Source organism: Medicago truncatula, chromosome 1 (genome assembly GCF_003473485.1).
Source record: "Medicago truncatula cultivar Jemalong A17 chromosome 1, MtrunA17r5.0-ANR, whole genome shotgun sequence".
Taxonomy (NCBI): Eukaryota; Viridiplantae; Streptophyta; class Magnoliopsida; order Fabales; family Fabaceae; genus Medicago; species Medicago truncatula.
The window spans coordinates 27,260,598-27,279,637 of record NC_053042.1 but is presented as its reverse complement, the minus strand read 5'-3'; the positions used below and the strand labels follow the sequence as shown (position 1 = coordinate 27,279,637).

The following is a 19,040-nucleotide window of genomic DNA, read 5'->3' as shown; positions in this document are numbered from 1 at the left end:
TTCCCACTTCCTTTGATTGACAACATTGTTGATGGCTACTGAGAGTTTTTCCATACACAAGATGAAGAGATAAGGTGTGAAAGAGGATCACCTTGTCGAAGACCATGAGTAGGCTTGAAATGCGGCAATTTGTTACCATTCCATAAAACAGAGAAAGTGGAAGAAGAAATACAGTGCATAATAAGTTTGATAGTAATGTTTGGGAATCCAAAATCATGCAGACACTTATGAAGAAAATCCCTGTTGACATTATCAAAAGCTTTTTCAAGGTCTAGCTTAAAAGCCACATAACCTTTTTTTTTATTTTTTATTTTTTATCTTTTCATGAAATGAACAATTTCCTCCAAAAAAAAATGAGTTGTCAGTAGTGCCCCTACCAGGCAGAAAACTGCTCTGATAGGGACCAATAATAATATTAAGAAGCGGCCTGAGACGGTGAACCAAGACTTTGGTGATAAGCTTGTAAACAACATTGCAAAGGCTGATGGGTCTAAAGTCTTTGTAGGTATTGGGAGGGTCGGTTTTAGGAATGAGAGAAATGAGGGTGTCAAAAATTTCAGGATCAAAGGCACCTGTTTGGAAAGCCAAATGCACCATATTGAAAATATCATCTCCAGTAATGTGCCAGTATTGTTTGAAAAAAATGCATTGGAAGCCATCTGGTCCTGGTGCTTTGTAAGGTTTCATAGAGTTAAGGATAGCAAGGACTTCATTTTTGGTTATCGGCTTAGTTACGGAAGTGGCGCCTAGATCATCTATGAGAGGGTGGCTACCAAGGTTGAATTTATGGCTATGGTGAGGTTGGTTGTTGGAAAAGAAGTTTTTGAAATATTTGTGGGCTTCATCTTGAAGGATGTCAATATATGTGGTCCAGATGCCATTGGGGAGCTGAAGGGTGTGAATTTTATTTTATTTTCTACGGATAATGGTTTGGGTGTGGAAGAATGAACTGTTTTTGTCACCAAATTTAACCCACATATCTCTTGATTTTTGGAACCAAAGCATCTCTTCTTGAAAAAGAATATGATTATATTCCTAATGAAGTTCTTTTTCTAAAAGAGTGTGTCTAACAGAATCCAATCTTTCAAGATAATTTTGGATGCCTTTAAGCCTACTCTCCACATGCTTTTTTCTTTTAAAAATATTGCCAAAGACTTCATGATTAAAAGTAATAGAATTTTCTTTGACGATATTTAAATTTGTGATAGTGTTATGATTGGAAGAGTTCCAAGAATTTCTTACCAAGTTCTCATAATCTTTGTGGCCAATCCAGGCAGCTTCAAAGCGGAACGGTCTAGGGCCTCTAGCTAGAGGAAGGCCACCAAAATGGAGAAGAAGAGGATTATGATTTGAGTACAATCTACAAAGCACCTCCACAAATCTTTTCGGGAAAGAAATGCGCCAATCAACATTAGAAAGACCTCTATCAAGTTTTTTTAATAATAAAAAAAAATTGATTGTCCCATGAGCATAGTTCAGTTGGTAGGACAATGCATTATTATATGCAGGGGCCGGGGTTCGAACCCCGGACACCCCACTTGTTCACTTTATAAGGTGAATTCTAGCCGCTCGGATACCTGACCAAAAAAAAAAATTGAATGAATATTTTAAGGATGATATTTATACGTGTACGACCAAAAACTATTTATCCGGTCTTGTGATCATAGAAGAATACCTCCCAAAATGAAACTGGTAGAAAGTACAAGAAATATAAAAGAATGGATGAGATGACTAATTATAATTAGAGTGTGTTAAAAGAGTGTGTTTCAGACTAGGAACCTAGTATTTCTCTGTTTTTTTTTTCTCTCTCATATCTTTCGCATCACTCTCTCAATTTCTATATTTGTATATTGTTGAATTAGTTTTGGGCATACAACAATAATTTCTCAATATTGAAACTTACTTTACAAAATAAACTTTTATTAAAACTATGATAGATGAAATAATTTCTCAATTTTTTTTTAACATTGTTAGAACTTAGAAGTATACTAGAAAAAAAATTAAATTAATACCATAATATATAAAAAAATATATATATATAATACTACTTCATTAATATTGCAAAACCCGAGATAAAAAATAATACAAATATTTGAAAAAGTTGTAACAAAACTGCAAAGCCATATGCATGTATGTATATCTCTCTCACTGGCACATGACTGTTTGTTTGTTACTGTACTGTAGTAGTGTACTTCCTCCCACAAGTTATAACAAACTTTTATTTTGTAGGGATTTTATTTTTGTACTTTTGGTTTTCTATATTACACTTCATTTACATAATCCTTCCCAGCAAGTTATCTTCATTTTCATTTCACTTCTTCATTTCCATTGGTACGAATAGTTCTTGCTTGTGGATTCTAAAAGGTAAAAAAATCTAAGCTTGCAATTAAATTAGTGTATGCCATAATATTACAGTTTTGTGTTATTTTGGCTATATTGTTCAAGTTTTTGGACTCATTATTTGTTTTTGCTGATGGGTATGTTGATGATTATGTGTTACTACCTATTTAGAAAATAATTTCTCCTTACATTGTCTGAATTCTACACTATTTCATTTATTTGTCTTCTATAGTGTTAACTTTTTCAGGAAGAATGGATTCAAAGTCTGTGAAAGATTTGCCTGAAAGACCTAGCTATAGGAAGAGGAAGGCTGGCTATGTAGGGAAATCTTTGCAAGAAACTTCATCGGCTACACCCGCCAAGACTGGCGATGGCACATCAATCTGGGATGACAATTTTCCATTTGGAGACTTTGTTGATAAGCATTTCAACATGAAAACGGACTATTCAGCATTTGAGGCGTGGGAGTTAGAAAATTGTGCTCAAGTTATGCTAGAAAATTCTGTTCAATCGGTCGTCTTTGTCCGTTGTATGGGGAAAAAGGTTTGTGATTTGGAAAAGAAAAACAAGGCTTACGTTGAAGAGAATACCGAATTAAGAAATAAGTTGTCTGAATCGGAGAAGAACGTAGATAAGTTGGAGAAAAATTTGGAAGAATTAAGCTTGGAAAAAAGTCGATCAATGGTAAAAGAAGAAGATTTGGCAGAGGAAAATTCTAAGATGAAAATAAAATTACTCATCAAAGAAGATATGATTGACAAGTTGAAAGGCGTAATTGAAGATTTGAAAGCTGAAATTGAAGAGGTGAAGGCTGAAATTCCAGTGCAGTACAATGCTGGGTTTGATAAGGCAGTCAAGCAAATTTTAGTTTCAATATCTGAACTTAAACATTGACCAAGTTGGATTCTCTAAAATTATTCATATTTACTTTGGATCGAAAGTTTAGCTTAATGAAGTTTATTGTAAGATAATGCCCTCTTAAATTTATGTATTGGCTTAACCAAGGTCTTGGCTACGCCACTGTTTAAGAAGAAGCAAGCCCACTTTAATATCTTGAATTATAGAACGCAAGAACAAGGGAATGAATGGTGTCAAACATGATCATTTTTAATTTGCAAGAATTGTGAATTGAAGGCTCGTAAAATTTATAATGTGCATGTATAGTTAGTTCACGATTATATCAGTCAAACATGATCATTTTTAAATGACTTAACTTTATGTGGAAAATTGTATCTATTTGATGGGTTAACTACCAATTTAGATTCTAAAATCAATTCATACCGCTCGAAAAAGTATTTAAAACATTGGAATCAAAGAATTAATGTTTTTTTTTAAAAAAAAAAAAAACAAGAGTAGAGTAAAGTGCTCTACCCACTTACTTTCATTGAAAGAAAAACAAAGTACAAAGAACAAAGCAGGAAGTGACAAGGGCATGTTCCAAATTTTAGAAGGATAAAAAAAAAAAGAGGATCGACGGAAACTTTTACTTCAAGAACTGAAAGGAATATAGTATATTTGCAACTATCAAAATCATATCTAAACTAACCAAAAATTGAGATCAAGTGGTTAATGAGCTCCACAAATGATGAGTCGCTAGAGAGAACCCAAATTCAATTCTTAGATGATTTTTTTTTCTCAAGCTATTTTTATCTCACGACTAAACTACAAATTATTAGGGGTGTTTTCCCTTGAGAATCGGAGGATTAACAAAAAAACTTATATGTAAACTTATTATCTCTATTCCTCAATTAAAATGAAGATATTCCTCTTTGGTATTGGAGGAACAAGCTAGGTTCATGATGATGAATTTGTGATGCCTTCTTCTCCTTGGCAGGTGATTAATCAAAGAATCCTGAATTATGGTGCTCATTCTAGTATAAATGCTGCAATTGTAACAGTTAGTAGAGAGTTGAAAGAAATTCGATGGTGGCCTTCGGATTTTGGCTGAATTCGACTTAACACAGATGGTGCTTCTAAAGGTGGCCAAAATGCAGGTTGTGGAGGGATGTTGAGAGGTGATAAGGGAGAATGGATTTGTGGTTTTTCAAAAGGGTTGGGCTCTTGTAGTGCTTATGTGGCAGAGTTGCGGGGTGTGTTTGAAGGCTTGAAGTTGGCTCGTTCTCATGGTTACCGTAAAGTGGAGCTTCACATAGATTCTTCGAGTGTGGTCTCTTCCATATCCCGTGATCAAGGTGGTATTTTGGGTGGTCTGACTCTTCTGCATAATATTCGACGGTTGATCGACCAAGATTGGGAAGTTCAAGTTCGTCACTCCTTTAGAGAAGTCAATGCTTGTGCCGATGTGATGGCGAATATGGCTTGTGAAAGTGGGTTTTCTTTGATTTTATATGAACAATGTCCAGCTCATATTAGTTCTATTTATTTAACAGACTTTGTTGGTATTTCAACTCCGCGTCTTATGAAGCGGTAGTTACTTTCATTCGGGCTTCGGCCCTCTTGTTATCAAAAAAAAAAAATGAAGATATTCCATATCTTAAATTGCAAGTCATTTTAACTATTTTACACAATCTAAAAAATGTAATTAATTAATTTTGTTTGAGAAAGCAAAATTTCAAGTCACTATGTAATAAAAATGAAATATCAATTCGCTAAAAAAAAAAACAATGAAATATCAATGTTATTTTTTTCTTTTTTGATGGTGGTCGGAATTCGAACCTCAAACCTTGCATATTTTATGCATTATTCTACCAACTTAGCTAAACTCACTAATATCAATGTTACTTTTTTCATTATACGATAAACTATTTAAAATAAAATAAAATAATTGTTTCTTGTTTCTTTAATTTATCTTTCCATAACATGAAAAATAACTTTTTAAAATAGTCTTTTTTTTAACGAATAGTTAACGGAACAATGAGAGAGAAAAAAAGTTATTTTGTGCAAGATACACACCTTTTTTACCGTTAGTTACCGGAATAAAATACTCCTTTATCCTGTACCAAAAAAAAATAAAAATAAATAAATACTTCTTTATCTTAGATTTATGACTTGTTTTACGGCCTTTGTGAAAAGAAAAGAAAAAAAATCGTGTTTCAGCCATTAAAAACAATGTTAAATTTAGAACCATAGGATTATTGTGTTATAAATTTCGAGATGAATTAAACTGTGTGGATTCATCTCTATTAGTAGAATTTGAGCAGTCACTTTTGACAAAAAAAAAAAAAAAATATATGAAAACTGACAAGTACCCTAAATGCATTGTTTAAGCATTTAAAAGTGGCAGGTTCTATGATACACCCAACAATTTGAGTGTATTGGTATATCAAACCCTTAAATTAATAGTTAAAAATGAGTTATTTTTTGTAGGAAAAAATTATTTTCTATCACCTATAATTATAATAACTAAATCTTATTTACCAAAAACGTCAACGCAATAAAATTTGATTTTTCTGAATTCTTATTACTCATAATAGAGAATTTTGAGTATTTTTTACAATAAAATGTAAAAAAATTAGTATGATTTTTATAAAAAAATGAAATGATGTTTTTTTTTTCATATAAAAAAATGATATTTTCTAAAATATATATGTCAACAAACACCTATTTTCTTCATAAAAAATGATAGTTAATTTATAAAAATTATAAGCGAGAGTACTGGTACACCGTAATTTACGGGTGTACCATAGAAGTCCCCTTTAAAAGTAGTAATTCTTGCATTGAAAATTGTACCGTTATAACTTTAACATGTGTTTTACTTGTATTTTCAAGAAAAAAAAAAATAAATAAAGAGAATTTGAGCAGTCACGTCGTTTACATAACCCTTCCCCAATGTCTTAAAAACTGTGTTTCCTTCATTTTCACTTCACTTCACTTTAACCCTATCTTCATTCTTTTATCATCCAAGGCTTCTTTCTTCCATCGCATTTTCATCGGTATGTACCATTTTTGCTTGCTGTTTAAATTACTCTTATCATCCTAAATGTCTTTTTATGTTTATGTGTTCTTATTTTCATCGCATTTCAAAAGATAACATTTTTAACCTATAAATGTTTATGTGGTTTTGGAAGAAAAAGTCGCTATAGTTATGATTTTGTGTCGTTACCTTTTTAGAAAATAATTTCTCATTCTGATAAATTAGAGTATTAGGTGCGAAGGATAGTTGGAGGGGAGGACAGAATTTTTCAGGAAGTATGGACCCAAAGTCCGCGAAAGAGTTGCCTAAAAGGCATTCTAATAGAAAGAGGAAGGTTGACATTGTAGAAAATTCTCCGCAGGAAACTCTAACCAATGTTTCATCAGCAGAGAATGGTAACGGCAAGTCAATCGGGGATGACAATTTTCCATATGAAGACTTCGTTGATAAGCATTTCATTACAGAAAAGTATCATAAAGAATTTGCGAAGTGGGAATCAGAAATTTTCCATGTTTTGCTATCAGCGCCGATTCAATCTGTGGCACTTGTTCGTTGTCTAGAACAAAGTTTTGGTGATTTGAAAAAGAAATGTAAGACTTACATTGAAGAGAACGCTGAATTGAAAAATAAGTTGTCTGAATTATTCTTGCAAAAGAGTGAGTTAGTGGAAAGAGTAGAAGGTTTGATGGAGGAAAATACCAAGATTAAAATAAAACTAAACATCAAAGAAGACATTGTCGAAAAGAAGGAGCTTGAAACTAAAGATTTGACGGCTGAAATTGAAGAGTTGAAGGCTAAAATTGAAGAATCGAGGGATGAAATTCCAATGCACCACAAAGCTGGGTTTGATAAAGCCCTAAAGAAAGTTTCAGTTTCTATATCTGAAATTAAACCATGACCATTTTAATTGGATCGGAGAAAATTATTCATCTATGTTTTGGATAGAAAGTTTACCTTGATGAAAGGTACTGCAATGGATTAACGCCTTAAATTTTTGTAGTTGAAGCCTTTTGAACTCTTTGTGAACTTGTATGGGTTTCATTTTGGGATCCTTTGTGTTTTGTTTTTAGATTTGGGATTATATATCGTATCTATGAACTCCTATTTAGTATGTTTATCTAATTATATTTTCAAACTCTTGTTCAATTATTGTTTGTATGGTTAGCAAATAGTGACACCAAATTGTTGTTAACTGAAGCTTGCTAGTGTTAGATATTTAGCTGTAGATGCATGCAGCTGAAGTTGTTAGCTGCGAACTTTTTAAGATTAATTTCCAAGTCTTGAACATTGAAACACTACTAGAAAAAGTAAAATTAGCGAGGAAAATTATTGACGGAAAAAATGAAATTCCTCACAAATTTCATGGTCGCAAAATTTAGTGACGGAATTAGAGAGGGATTTCACGTTTTCCCTCACAAAATTTCCCTCACTAATTTTTGTTTTTTTAGTAGTGAAATAAGACTCGCTACGGGAAGAGTAAGAAGTTTGAAGCATCAAATTCAAGGTAGCAAAGCTCGGATAATCGATGAAAGGCGTGGAAAAATTATGATGAATGTGTCCTTCCTCAAGTGAATCGAGAGAAACTGAAGTCACCTCCAGTGTGATAATCGGATTGCTTGGTTGGCGATGTCAAGTACACGTAAGAATTGTCAATTAATTAAGAAGGGAATGTGCGCCGGATAACAGAAGCGCATGTAAGATCCAGAAGGTTTTCCTTTTCAACTCAGAGTAATGATCAAGCCATCAAGTATGATAACCAATTTTGTACAAAGAGGAAACTGAGAGAATCCACCTTTGAAGTTAAGAGTGTTTCCCAGATGGTGGACACGGATATTAAGTTTTACGCGACATGATTCATACATCTTGTGACATGCTTGTAAGTAATAATGATAATGTCAAACCATGATTTTTATAACTCCTAGAGTCAAGATGTGTATTGTGGGACTTGGAAAAGAAGTTTATTTTAAAACATGATATTTTTTATAATTCCGAAACCCATGAAACACGTTGTAAGCGAGCAAGCTCACTTAAGACGTGCAAACTTAATTCAGAGCCAACTCGTCATTGGCGAGCTTGGGGCGAGTTGTACAACTTTTCAAAATGTAGTGACTCGTCCTGTGGTTCTACGGCGCCGTTATGGACTCAGTTTTAGGATATTCTTTTAAAAGACTATGCACCTATTCGTTCCAAGGACCCATATACTAATGTTTAAAGTTTCTTGAAACAAAACGACAGGACAAGTATCATTATTTTCTAACAAGGCACGACGTTTGAGAAGTATGTAAAACCCTACGAAAGTACTATTGGGAGTTACTCAATTAAGGACCATGATTGTGTGTCCTTCAATAGAAGAAATGAAAGAGACATCAATCGACTTTATCGAATGACGAATCGCGTCATGATTGTGTGTACTATTGGGAGTTAGTTCCCCCACCACATAATTTTCACGAGATGATGATGGGTTTAGTCCCACCTCCGGCGCCATCACCGCCTATTGAGGTTAAATTTTATGAGACTGTGGACTTGCTATCGTCCATGAATTTACCTATCGGATCCATCACAATTTCTGAAGAAAATAATGGAGCAAGACACATACCACTAAGACCACAAGCACATACAACATCAACATCTGGGCAAACATCAACAACTTTGTCACTTGCACCACTCGAGTCTTCTCCAACAACAGTTTCAGATGCCAACGATCCAATGGAGTTGAACCTAAAGTTAAACCTCTAAATTGTTTAAAAAAAGATTTAAATTTAATTGTATTTTGGATTTATGAGTATTTCATGTGCGTCTTAAGATTATGTGTTTGTTTTACTTTCATAAGAAAAAGCTGCAAAGCATAATCTAATTTTGTTGTTGATCGTGTCCAGTCTGATCTTGCATATGTATTTTTGTTGTTTAATTTCATATATTCATTCTAATGTTCTTGTTTTATTTGGTTTAATTTTTTACTCAATATTCGATTTTGATGTTATATCGTCAATGTTTGATATAATATAAGATAAAAAAAAATATTAATTTTAAAGTTATTAATTACAATTATCCAGTCTAGAATGATATATATATGGAAATTAGGATTTAAGAAATAAAAAAAAAGTAAAATGTATTATATATGAAATTTGAACTAAATACATATGACATTTTACTTTATTTTTTCTTCTAATGGGGTGTTGCTTAACACATTATGTTATTTATAATATTTTAAAACATTTGACAAACTTTATTCCTTTTTTAAGAGTATTTTCATTTTTATCACAAAATCAATCAATTCATCCATTTATACAATATACAAAGGGGATACAAATTTTTGTTATGATTTTTTTCTTTCAAATATAAAACCGTATGTAAACTATTTTATTTATGATTTAGATCTTTTATATTAAATTTATTCTAAATATAATAGAGACATAAATTTTTGTGATGTTTTTCTTTCGCGCATCGATGATGGATTTGATCGACAATGTTCTTTGACTTGTCATTAAGGATAGAAGGTTCGAACGAGGCTTGAGAATGCTTAAAGAATTTTACAGAAAGACTCATTGACAAAGATGGTTGTGGTTTAGTTGCACAAGGTTGATGATCTCAATTAAGGACCATGATTGTGTGTCCTTCAATAGAAGAAATGAAAGAGACATCAATCGACTTTATCGAATGAAGAATCGCGTCAGAGCAATCTTGATCGTCTTTCCTTGTGGTGTATGGTTAAATTCGGACGCACAAAAGGTGTGTTAGCCTGTAATTTCGACAGGCCCATTTAATACAGTCAATGAGATTTGACTTTTGTCCTTTCAAAGAGTAAAAATTATTATCTTCAGCAAAGTCTAGTCAACGCCGAAAGAAGATTAGTCAAAGCTTAGTCAAAGCCAAGCAGTTGTTGTCGAAGGGAAATAATTTGAATTAAAAAATCATCAGTTTTCTTATTGAAGACGTGGGGGACATGCAGTTTTCGTTAGAAGAAGTGCAGTTCGTGGCAGTTAGCTTTTTGCAGTTATTTTCACTATGTATAAATAATAGTTTTTCATATAAAAAATTGGTTGCAAATCTCTTATAGAATTCTAGCACTCGAAGTACCATCATCTAGAGAAAAGAGTCATACAAAATGTATGTAATATGATTTGTCGAACCACCTTTACATATTTGATTATTTAAATACTAATTTTATTTTTAGGAAGTATGAAAGGGGATATCAAAAAGAGTTGATATTGTTTTCAGTCCATAAAATATACTACGTTGTTCTCTCACTATAAGACATTTTTTTATGTATGTAAATTTAGGAAGAGGGAATGGTGCCCATGTCCAATACAAGGATCATTTTAAGGTTCAAAGAGCACTTACAAAGTATTTACATCTATATCTTTTAAAGAACATTACAAATTTATTTACATTGGTCATTGCAGAGAAATAAACAAAAATAGTTCTATGTTAAATTTTTGAATAATATACATTCACTTTCGAAAATTATCTTTCATTTATTATGAGATTAGTGTTTGAATTCTCGATTTTTAATAGGGGTATTTTTGCGAAAAGATAGATAATGTATCTTGTAATTTAAAAACGATCTTATAAAAAATAAAAATACTTTTCAAAAGAGTTCAATGTATATAGACAGGAAAAAGTATTTTATTTAAAAGAATTCAAATCATGTGGATATACCTCCACTTATTTCCTAATATTACAAAGAAAGAAGTTTCCTCGTAAATTCATAATTAAATAAAGATAATTTGAGATCCATCCCATCTTGAACTTGGAACTACACTATAAATATAACATTTTAGCTAGCAATTTTCTTCATATATTCTCTCCTTTTGTGTTTATCTGAAAGATATCAATCTATTAAGATTAGATATTTTTTCATCTTACACACCCGTTTACAAAATGGCAAACAATGGTGGTATTGGAACTTTCATATGCCCCTATTGTTATAATCAATTCAACTCTAAGGAAGATATTCACTATCACCATTGTTTGGCATTGAATCATAGCTTACAGATGGAATCAATAAGAGAGAAGCTGATCGAGCTGATTCAACTAACGTATGAATTTCCCTTTTCACCAAATGTTGGGGGGATGATGATGGAGTTAGTTCCCCCACCACACAATTTTCACGAGATGATGATGGGTTTAGTCCCACCTCCAGCGCCATCACCGCCTATTGAGGTTAAATTTCGTGAGACTCTGGACTTGCTATCGTCCCTGAATTTACCTATCGGATCCATCACAATTTATGAAGAAAATAATGGAGCAAGACACATACCACTAAGACCACAAGCACATACAACATCAACATCTGGGCAAACATCAACAACTTTGTCACTTGCACCACTCGAGTCTTCTGCAACAACAGTTTCAGATGCCAACGATCCAATGAAGTTGAACCTAAAGTTAAACCTCTAAAGTGTTTAAAAAAGGATTTAAATTTAATTGTATTTTGGATTTACCTTTTAATATGAGTATTTCATGTGCGTCTTAAGATTATGTGTTTGTTTTACTTTCATAAGAAAAAGCTGCAAAGCATAATCAAATTTTGTTGTTGATCGTGTCCAGTCTGATCTTCCATATGTATTTTTGTTGTTTAATTTCATATATTCATTCTAATGTTCTTATTTTATTTGGTTTAATTTTTTACTCAATATTCGATTTTGATGTTATATCGTCAATGTTTGATATAATATAAGATAAAAAAAAATATTAATTTTAAAGTTATTAATTACAATTATCCAGTCTAGAATGATATATATATGGAAATTAGGATTTAAGAAATAAAAAAAAAGTAAAATGTATTATATATGAAATTTGAACTAAATACATATGACATTTTACTTTATTTTTTCTTCTAATGGGGTGTTGCTTAACACATTCTGTTATTTATAATATTTTAAAACATTTGACAAACTTTATTCCTTTTTTAAGAGTATTTTCATTTTTATCACAAAATCAATCAATTCATCCATTTATACAATATACAAAGGGGATACAAATTTTTGTTATGATTTTTTTCTTTCAAATATAAAACCGTATGTAAACTATTTTATTTATGATTTAGATCTTTTATATTAAATTTATTCTAAATATAATAGAGACATAAATTTTTGTGATGTTTTTCTTTCGCGCATCGATGATGGATTTGATCGACAATGTTCATTGACTTGTCATTAAGGATAGAAGGTTCGAACGAGGCTTGAGAATGCTTAAAGAATTTTACCAGAAAGACTCATTGACAAAGATGGTTGTGGTTTAGTTGCACAAGGTTGATGATCTCAATTAAGGACCATGATTGTGTGTCCTTCAATAGAAGAAATGAAAGAGACATCAATCGACTTTATCGAATGAAGAATCGCGTCAGAGCAATCTTGATCGTCTTTCCTTGTGGTGTATGGTTAAATTCGGACGCACAAAAGGTGTGTTAGCCTGTAATTTCGACAGGCCCATTTAATACAGTCAATGAGATTTGACTTTTGTCCTTTCAAAGAGTAAAAATTATTATCTTCAGCAAAGCCTAGTCAACGCCGAAAGAAGATTAGTCAAAGCTTAGTCAAAGCCAAGCAGTTGTTGTCGAAGGGAAATAATTTGAATTAAAAAATCATCAGTTTTCTTATTGAAGACGTGGGGGACATGCAGTTTTCGTTAGAAGAAGTGCAGTGCGTGGCAGTTAACTTTTTGCAGTTATTTTCACTATGTATAAATAATAGTTTTTCATATAAAAAATTGGTTGCAAATCTCTTATAGAATTCTAGCACTCGAAGTACCATCATCTAGAGAAAAGAGTCTTACAAAATGTATGTAATATGATTTGTCGAACCACCTTTACATATTTGATTATTTAAATACTTATTTTATTTTTAGGAAGTATGAAAGGGGATATCAAAAAGAGTTGATATTGTTTTCAGTCCATAAAATATACTACGTTGTTCTCTCACTGTAAGACATTTTTTTATGTATGTAAATTTAGGAAGAGGGAATGGTGCCCATGTCCAATACAAGGATCATTTTAAGGTTCAAAGAGCACTTACAAAGTATTTACATCTATATCTTTTAAAGAACATTACAAATTTATTTACATTGGTCATTGCAGAGAAATAAACAAAAATAGTTCTATGTTAAATTTTTGAATAATATACATTCACTTTCGAAAATTATCTTTCATTTATTATGAGATTAGTGTTTGAATTCTCGATTTTTAATAGGGGTATTTTTGCGAAAAGATAGATAATGTATCTTGTAATTTAAAAACGATCTTATAAAAAATAAAAATACTTTTCAAAAGAGTTCAATGTATATAGACAGGAAAAAGTATTTTATTTAAAAGAATTCAAATCATGTGGATATACCTCCACTTATTTCCTAATATTACAAAGAAAGAAGTTTCCTCGTAAATTCATAATTAAATAAAGATAATTTGAGATCCATCCCATCTTGAACTTGGAACTACACTATAAATATAACATTTTAGCTAGCAATTTTCTTCATATATTCTCTCCTTTTGTGTTTATCTGAAAGATATCAATCTATTAAGATTAGATATTTTTTCATCTTACACACCCGTTTACAAAATGGCAAACAATGGTGGTATTGGAACTTTCATATGCCCCTATTGTTATAATCAATTCAACTCTAAGGAAGATATTCACTATCACCATTGTTTGGCATTGAATCATAGCTTACAGATGGAATCAATAAGAGAGAAGCTGATCGAGCTGATTCAACTAACGTATGAATTTCCCTTTTCACCAAATGTTGGGGGGATGATGATGGAGTTAGTTCCCCCACCACACCATTTTCACGAGATGATGATGGGTTTAGTCCCACCTCCTGCGCCATCACCGCCTATTGAGGTTAAATTTCGTGAGACTCTGGACTTGCTATCGTCCCTGAATTTACCTATCGGATCCATCACAATTTATGAAGAAAATAATGGAGCAAGACACATACCACTAAGACCACAAGCACATACAACATCAACATCTGGGCAAACATCAACAATTTTGTCACTTGCACCACTCGAGTCTTCTCCAACAACAGTTTCAGATGCCAACGATCCAATGGAGTTGAACCTAAAGTTAAACCTCTAAAGTGTTTAAAAAAGGATTTAAATTTAATTGTATTTTGGATTTAGCTTTTAATATGAGTATTTCATGTGCGTCTTAAGATTATGTGTTTGTTTTACTTTCATAAGAAAAAGCTGCAAAGCATAATCAAATTTTGTTGTTGATCGTGTCCAGTCTAATCTTGCATATGTATTTTTGTTGTTTAATTTCATATATTCATTCTAATGTTCTTATTTTATTTGGTTTAATTTTTTACTCAATATTCGATTTTCATGTTATATCGTCAATGTTTGATATAATATAAGATAAAAAAAATATTAATTTTAAAGTTATTAATTACAATTATCCAGTCTAGAATGATATATATATGGAAATTAGGATTTAAGAAATAAAAAAAAAGTAAAATGTATTATAATCGAAATTTGAACTAAATACATATGACATTTTACTTTATTTTTTCTTCTAATGGGGTGTTGCTTAACACATTATGTTATTTATAATATTTTAAAACATTTGACAAACTTTATTCCTTTTTTAAGAGTATTTTCATTTTTATCACAAAATCAATCAATTCATCCATTTATACAATATATAAAGGGGATACAAATTTTTGTTATGATTTTTTTCTTTCTAATATAAAACCGTATGTAAACTATTTTATTTATGATTTAGATCTTTTATATTAAATTTATTCTAAATATAATAAGGTGCGATCATACCAGCACTAATGCACCGGATCCCATCAGAACTCCGCAGTTAAGCGTGCTTGGGCGAGAGTAGTACTAGGATGGGTGACCTCCTGGGAAGTCCGTGTGTTGCACCTCTTTAAATTGTTTTGGTGGGAGAAAGCACAATATTACGTGATTTTGGTAATTACAGTAACTAGGGGTTGCGGTTTCCATCTTCAGTTGTGGCCATGCCGTTTGATTGGCAGGCCGAGCTGGCCGCTCCGGTTGCTCCTCCTTTAGCATCTGCTGCAAAGGTGCCTCCTCCACAGAAAACAACAAGCAAAATTTCGTTTGTTCAGGCACTAACGGCATCATCAACGGTCTCCTCTAATGAAAACCTACCGCAACCATTGATTCGAGGGGATTATGTTAGCATCAAAATTACTCAAGATATGTACGAGAAAGGTTTGGGAGTCTGCAAGCGAAACCTTAGGGGCAGGTTGGTCTTGAATAAGGGCGACAAACCCTACACTACCAGGGACATTCAATTGAAGCTCCAACACCAATGGAAAATTCAAGCCGAGTGGAGAATGAGGCCACTTGGAAGGGGGTATTATGAATTCACTTTTGCATCAGCACATGACATGCGCATAGTATGGGCGTTGGGAACGGTGAACCTTAAGCCAGGGGTTTTACGATTGTTTGAATGGACCAAGGATTTCAACATGCATAAACAACGTAATACACAAACCCAGGTGTGGATTCGATTGATGGAACTCCCACAGGAGTATTGGATGGACAGGACTCTCAGGGAAATTGCTAGTGCCGTGGGCACACCACTGCTTATTGATAATGCGACCACCAAACGCATTTTTGGACACTATGCTCGCATTTTAGTGGATATGGATTTTTCACGGAAATTATTTCATGAAAAATCACTGTTGAGAGGGAAGGATACGCATTTAATATTGAGGTCGTATACGAGTGGCTCCCGGATTTTTGTACACACTGCCAAAACATTGGTCATGATGTTTCCGTGTGTCGATGGCTTTATCCCCGCCAGGAAAGTAATGCGCATAAAGAAATGGTGGCTCAGGGTAAGAAGCCGGCTCCGACCAAGAAGCAACAATGGATTCCAATCGCTGATAATCCTTTAGGCATAGGATCTTCTATGGCGTTCACAAGTCCACAAAAGGAGGCAGTCCCAGCTCCTGCCACAGTCCTAGCTCCTAAACTAATAGATCCTCAAGTTCAGACAGTGCAACAGGCAGATACGGATATTACCATTCTGCAAGATATTACGGTCACCTTGGCGGGCTCGAGTCATGACATTTGCATCAACAATATTCTTGAGAAAGATATTGCAGAGCCGCAACACCAGATTCATGTTGAAGAAAACACCACTCCACAACATGACATTGGCACAAATATGAATATCTTAGTGGATGAAAATTCGGACCAGATTGCAGGCACCACAACTCCTTCCGAGGTAGACACGGTAATCCCCACTAATGCTAATTCTTACAGTATGCAGCTTTTTAATGTTACAGATGATATAGTTCGCACTGAAACTATTTATCATGAGCCAATTTTAACGCCCGTCCAACCTTTAGATGTTAGTTCTATAGCAGCAACCCCTGGTGCAACTATAGATCCCACATTACGGAAGGAAATGAATTTTATGCAAGATTGGTTGAATAGAGCGGCTGAGACTGATGTACCTTTTTCCCAAGTGATTTCTAAGTCACAGAAGAAAAAATTGAATAAGAATAAGGTTGGTTATCAAACCCGTTCTCAGGGTCCTCTTCCATCATCTAAATGAAGATTATATGTTCTCATATTTATATGGGAGGCAACTGTTGTGTAGACGCTTTGGCTACATTGGGGCATGACATGCCTGATACTACTTGGTTCTGAACCATGCCAGCTTCATTGTCAGATGATTTTACTAGAGACAGAAATGGGCTTCCTAATTTTAGATTCTCTTAGCCATTTCTAGTCTTTTTTTTTTTCTGCTTTGTTTTCCGTTTCCTTTTTTGAGGGTATTGGCCTAGTCCCCCCTCTTTTGTACAGATTTTTCCTTTCTTTAATAATATTATTACGTATTAGGGAGGCGACAAAGGATGGGAGGTGTTGTTGCGTGCCAACCTAGTTGGGATGTTTCAGCTTCTCCCTAATGCCTAACCTCTCTATTTTGCCTATCAAAAAAAAATTCTAAATGTAATAGAGACATAAATTTTTGTGATGTTTTCCTTACGCGCATCGATGATGGATTTGATCGACGATGTTCGTTGACTTGTCATTAAGGATAGAAGGTTCGAACGAGGCTTGAGAATGCTTAAAGAATTTTACAGAAAGACTCATTGACAAAGATGGTTGTGGTTTAGTTGCACAAGGTTGATGATCTCAATTAAGGACCATGATTGTGTGTCCTTCAATAGAAGAAATGAAAGAGACATCAATCGACTTTATCGAATGAAGAATCGCGTCAGAGCAATCTTGAACGTCTTTCCTTGTGGTGTATGGTTAAATTCGGACGCACAAAAGGTGTGTTAGCCTGTAATTTCGACAGGCCCATTTAATACAGTCAATGAGATTTGACTTTTGTCCTTTCAAAGAGTAAAAAATATTATCTTCAGCAAAGCCTAGTCAACGCCGAAAGAAGATTAATCAAAGCTTAGTCAAAGCCAAGCAATTGTTGTCGAAGGGAAATAATTTGAATTAAAAAATCATTAGTTTTCTTATTGAAGACGTGGGGGACATGCAATTTTCGTTAGAAGAAGTGCAGTTCGTGGCAGTTAGCTTTTTACAGTTATTTTCACTATGTATAAATAATAGTTTTTCATATAAAAAATTGGTTGCAAATCTCTTATAGAATTCTAGCACTCGAAGTACCATCGTCTAGAGAAAAGAGTCATACAAAATGTATGTAATATGATTTGTCAAACCACCTTTACATATTTGATTATTTAAATACTTATTTTATTTTTAGGAAATATGAAAGGGGATATCAAAAAGAGTTGGTATTGTTTTCAGTCCATAAAATATACTACGTTGTTCTCTCAATGTAAGACATTTTTTTATGTATGTAAATTTAGGTAGAGGGAATGGTGCCCATGTCCAATACAAGGATCATTTTAAGGTTCAAAGAGCACTTACAAAGTATTTACATCTATATCTTTTAAAGAACATTACAAATTTATTTACATTGTTCATTGCAGAGAAATAAACAAAAATAGTTCTATGTTAAATTTTTGAATAATATACATTCACTTTCGAAAATTATCTTTCATTTATTATGAGATTAGTGTTTGAATTCTCCATTTTTAATAGGGGTATTTTTGCGAAAAGATAGATAATGTATCTTGTAATTTAAAAACGATCTTATAAAAAATAAAAATACTTTTCAAAAGAGTTCAATGTATATAGACAAGGAAAAAGTATTTTATTTAAAAGAATTCAAATCATGTGGATATACCTCCACTTATTTCCTAATATTACAAAGAAAGAAGTTTCCTCGTAAATTCATAATTAAATAAAGATAATTTGAGATCCATCCCATCTTGAACTTGGAACTACAATATAAATATAACATTTTACCTAGCAATTTTCTTCATATATTCTCTCCTTTTGTGTTTATCTGAAAGATATCAATCTATTAAGATTAGATATTTTTTCATCTTACACACCCGTTTACAAAATGGCAAACAATGGTGATATTGGAACTTTCATATGCCCCTATTGTTATAATCAATTCAACTCTAAGGAAGATATTCACTATCACCATTGTTTGGCATTGAATCATAGCTTACAGATGGAATCAATAAGAGAGAAGCTGATCGAGCTGATTCAACTAACGTATGAATTTCCCTTTTCACCAAATGTTGGGGGGATGATGATGGAGTTAGTTCCCCACCACACAATTTTCACGAGATGATGATGGGTTTAGTCCCACCTCCGGCGCCATCACCGCCTATTGAGGTTAAATTTCGTGAGACTCTGGACTTGCTATCGTCCCTGAATTTACCTATCGGATCCATCACAATTTCTGAAGAAAATAATGGAGCAAGACACATACCACTAAGACCACAAGCACATACAACATCA

General features: G+C 33.0%; 1 protein-coding gene and 1 non-coding gene across 2 annotated transcripts; both read left to right on the top strand.

Moving 5' to 3' along the window:
- Nucleotides 1-2,148: 2,148 nt before the first annotated feature.
- LOC25483556 (uncharacterized) lies at nt 2,149-3,412 on the top strand. Its single transcript, XM_024775378.2, has 2 exons — nt 2,149-2,364; nt 2,573-3,412. Exon 2 carries the CDS (start codon nt 2,593-2,595, stop codon nt 3,232-3,234), a length of 642 nt encoding a protein of 213 aa, XP_024631146.1. The 5' UTR covers nt 2,149-2,364; nt 2,573-2,592; the 3' UTR covers nt 3,235-3,412.
- Nucleotides 3,413-14,970: 11,558 nt separating this feature from the next.
- On the top strand, nt 14,971-15,089 carry LOC112417883 (5S ribosomal RNA). Its single transcript, XR_005643930.1, has one exon. It is a non-coding gene; the product is annotated as a 5S ribosomal RNA (ribosomal RNA).
- The last annotated feature ends 3,951 nt before the right edge of the window (nt 15,090-19,040 follow it).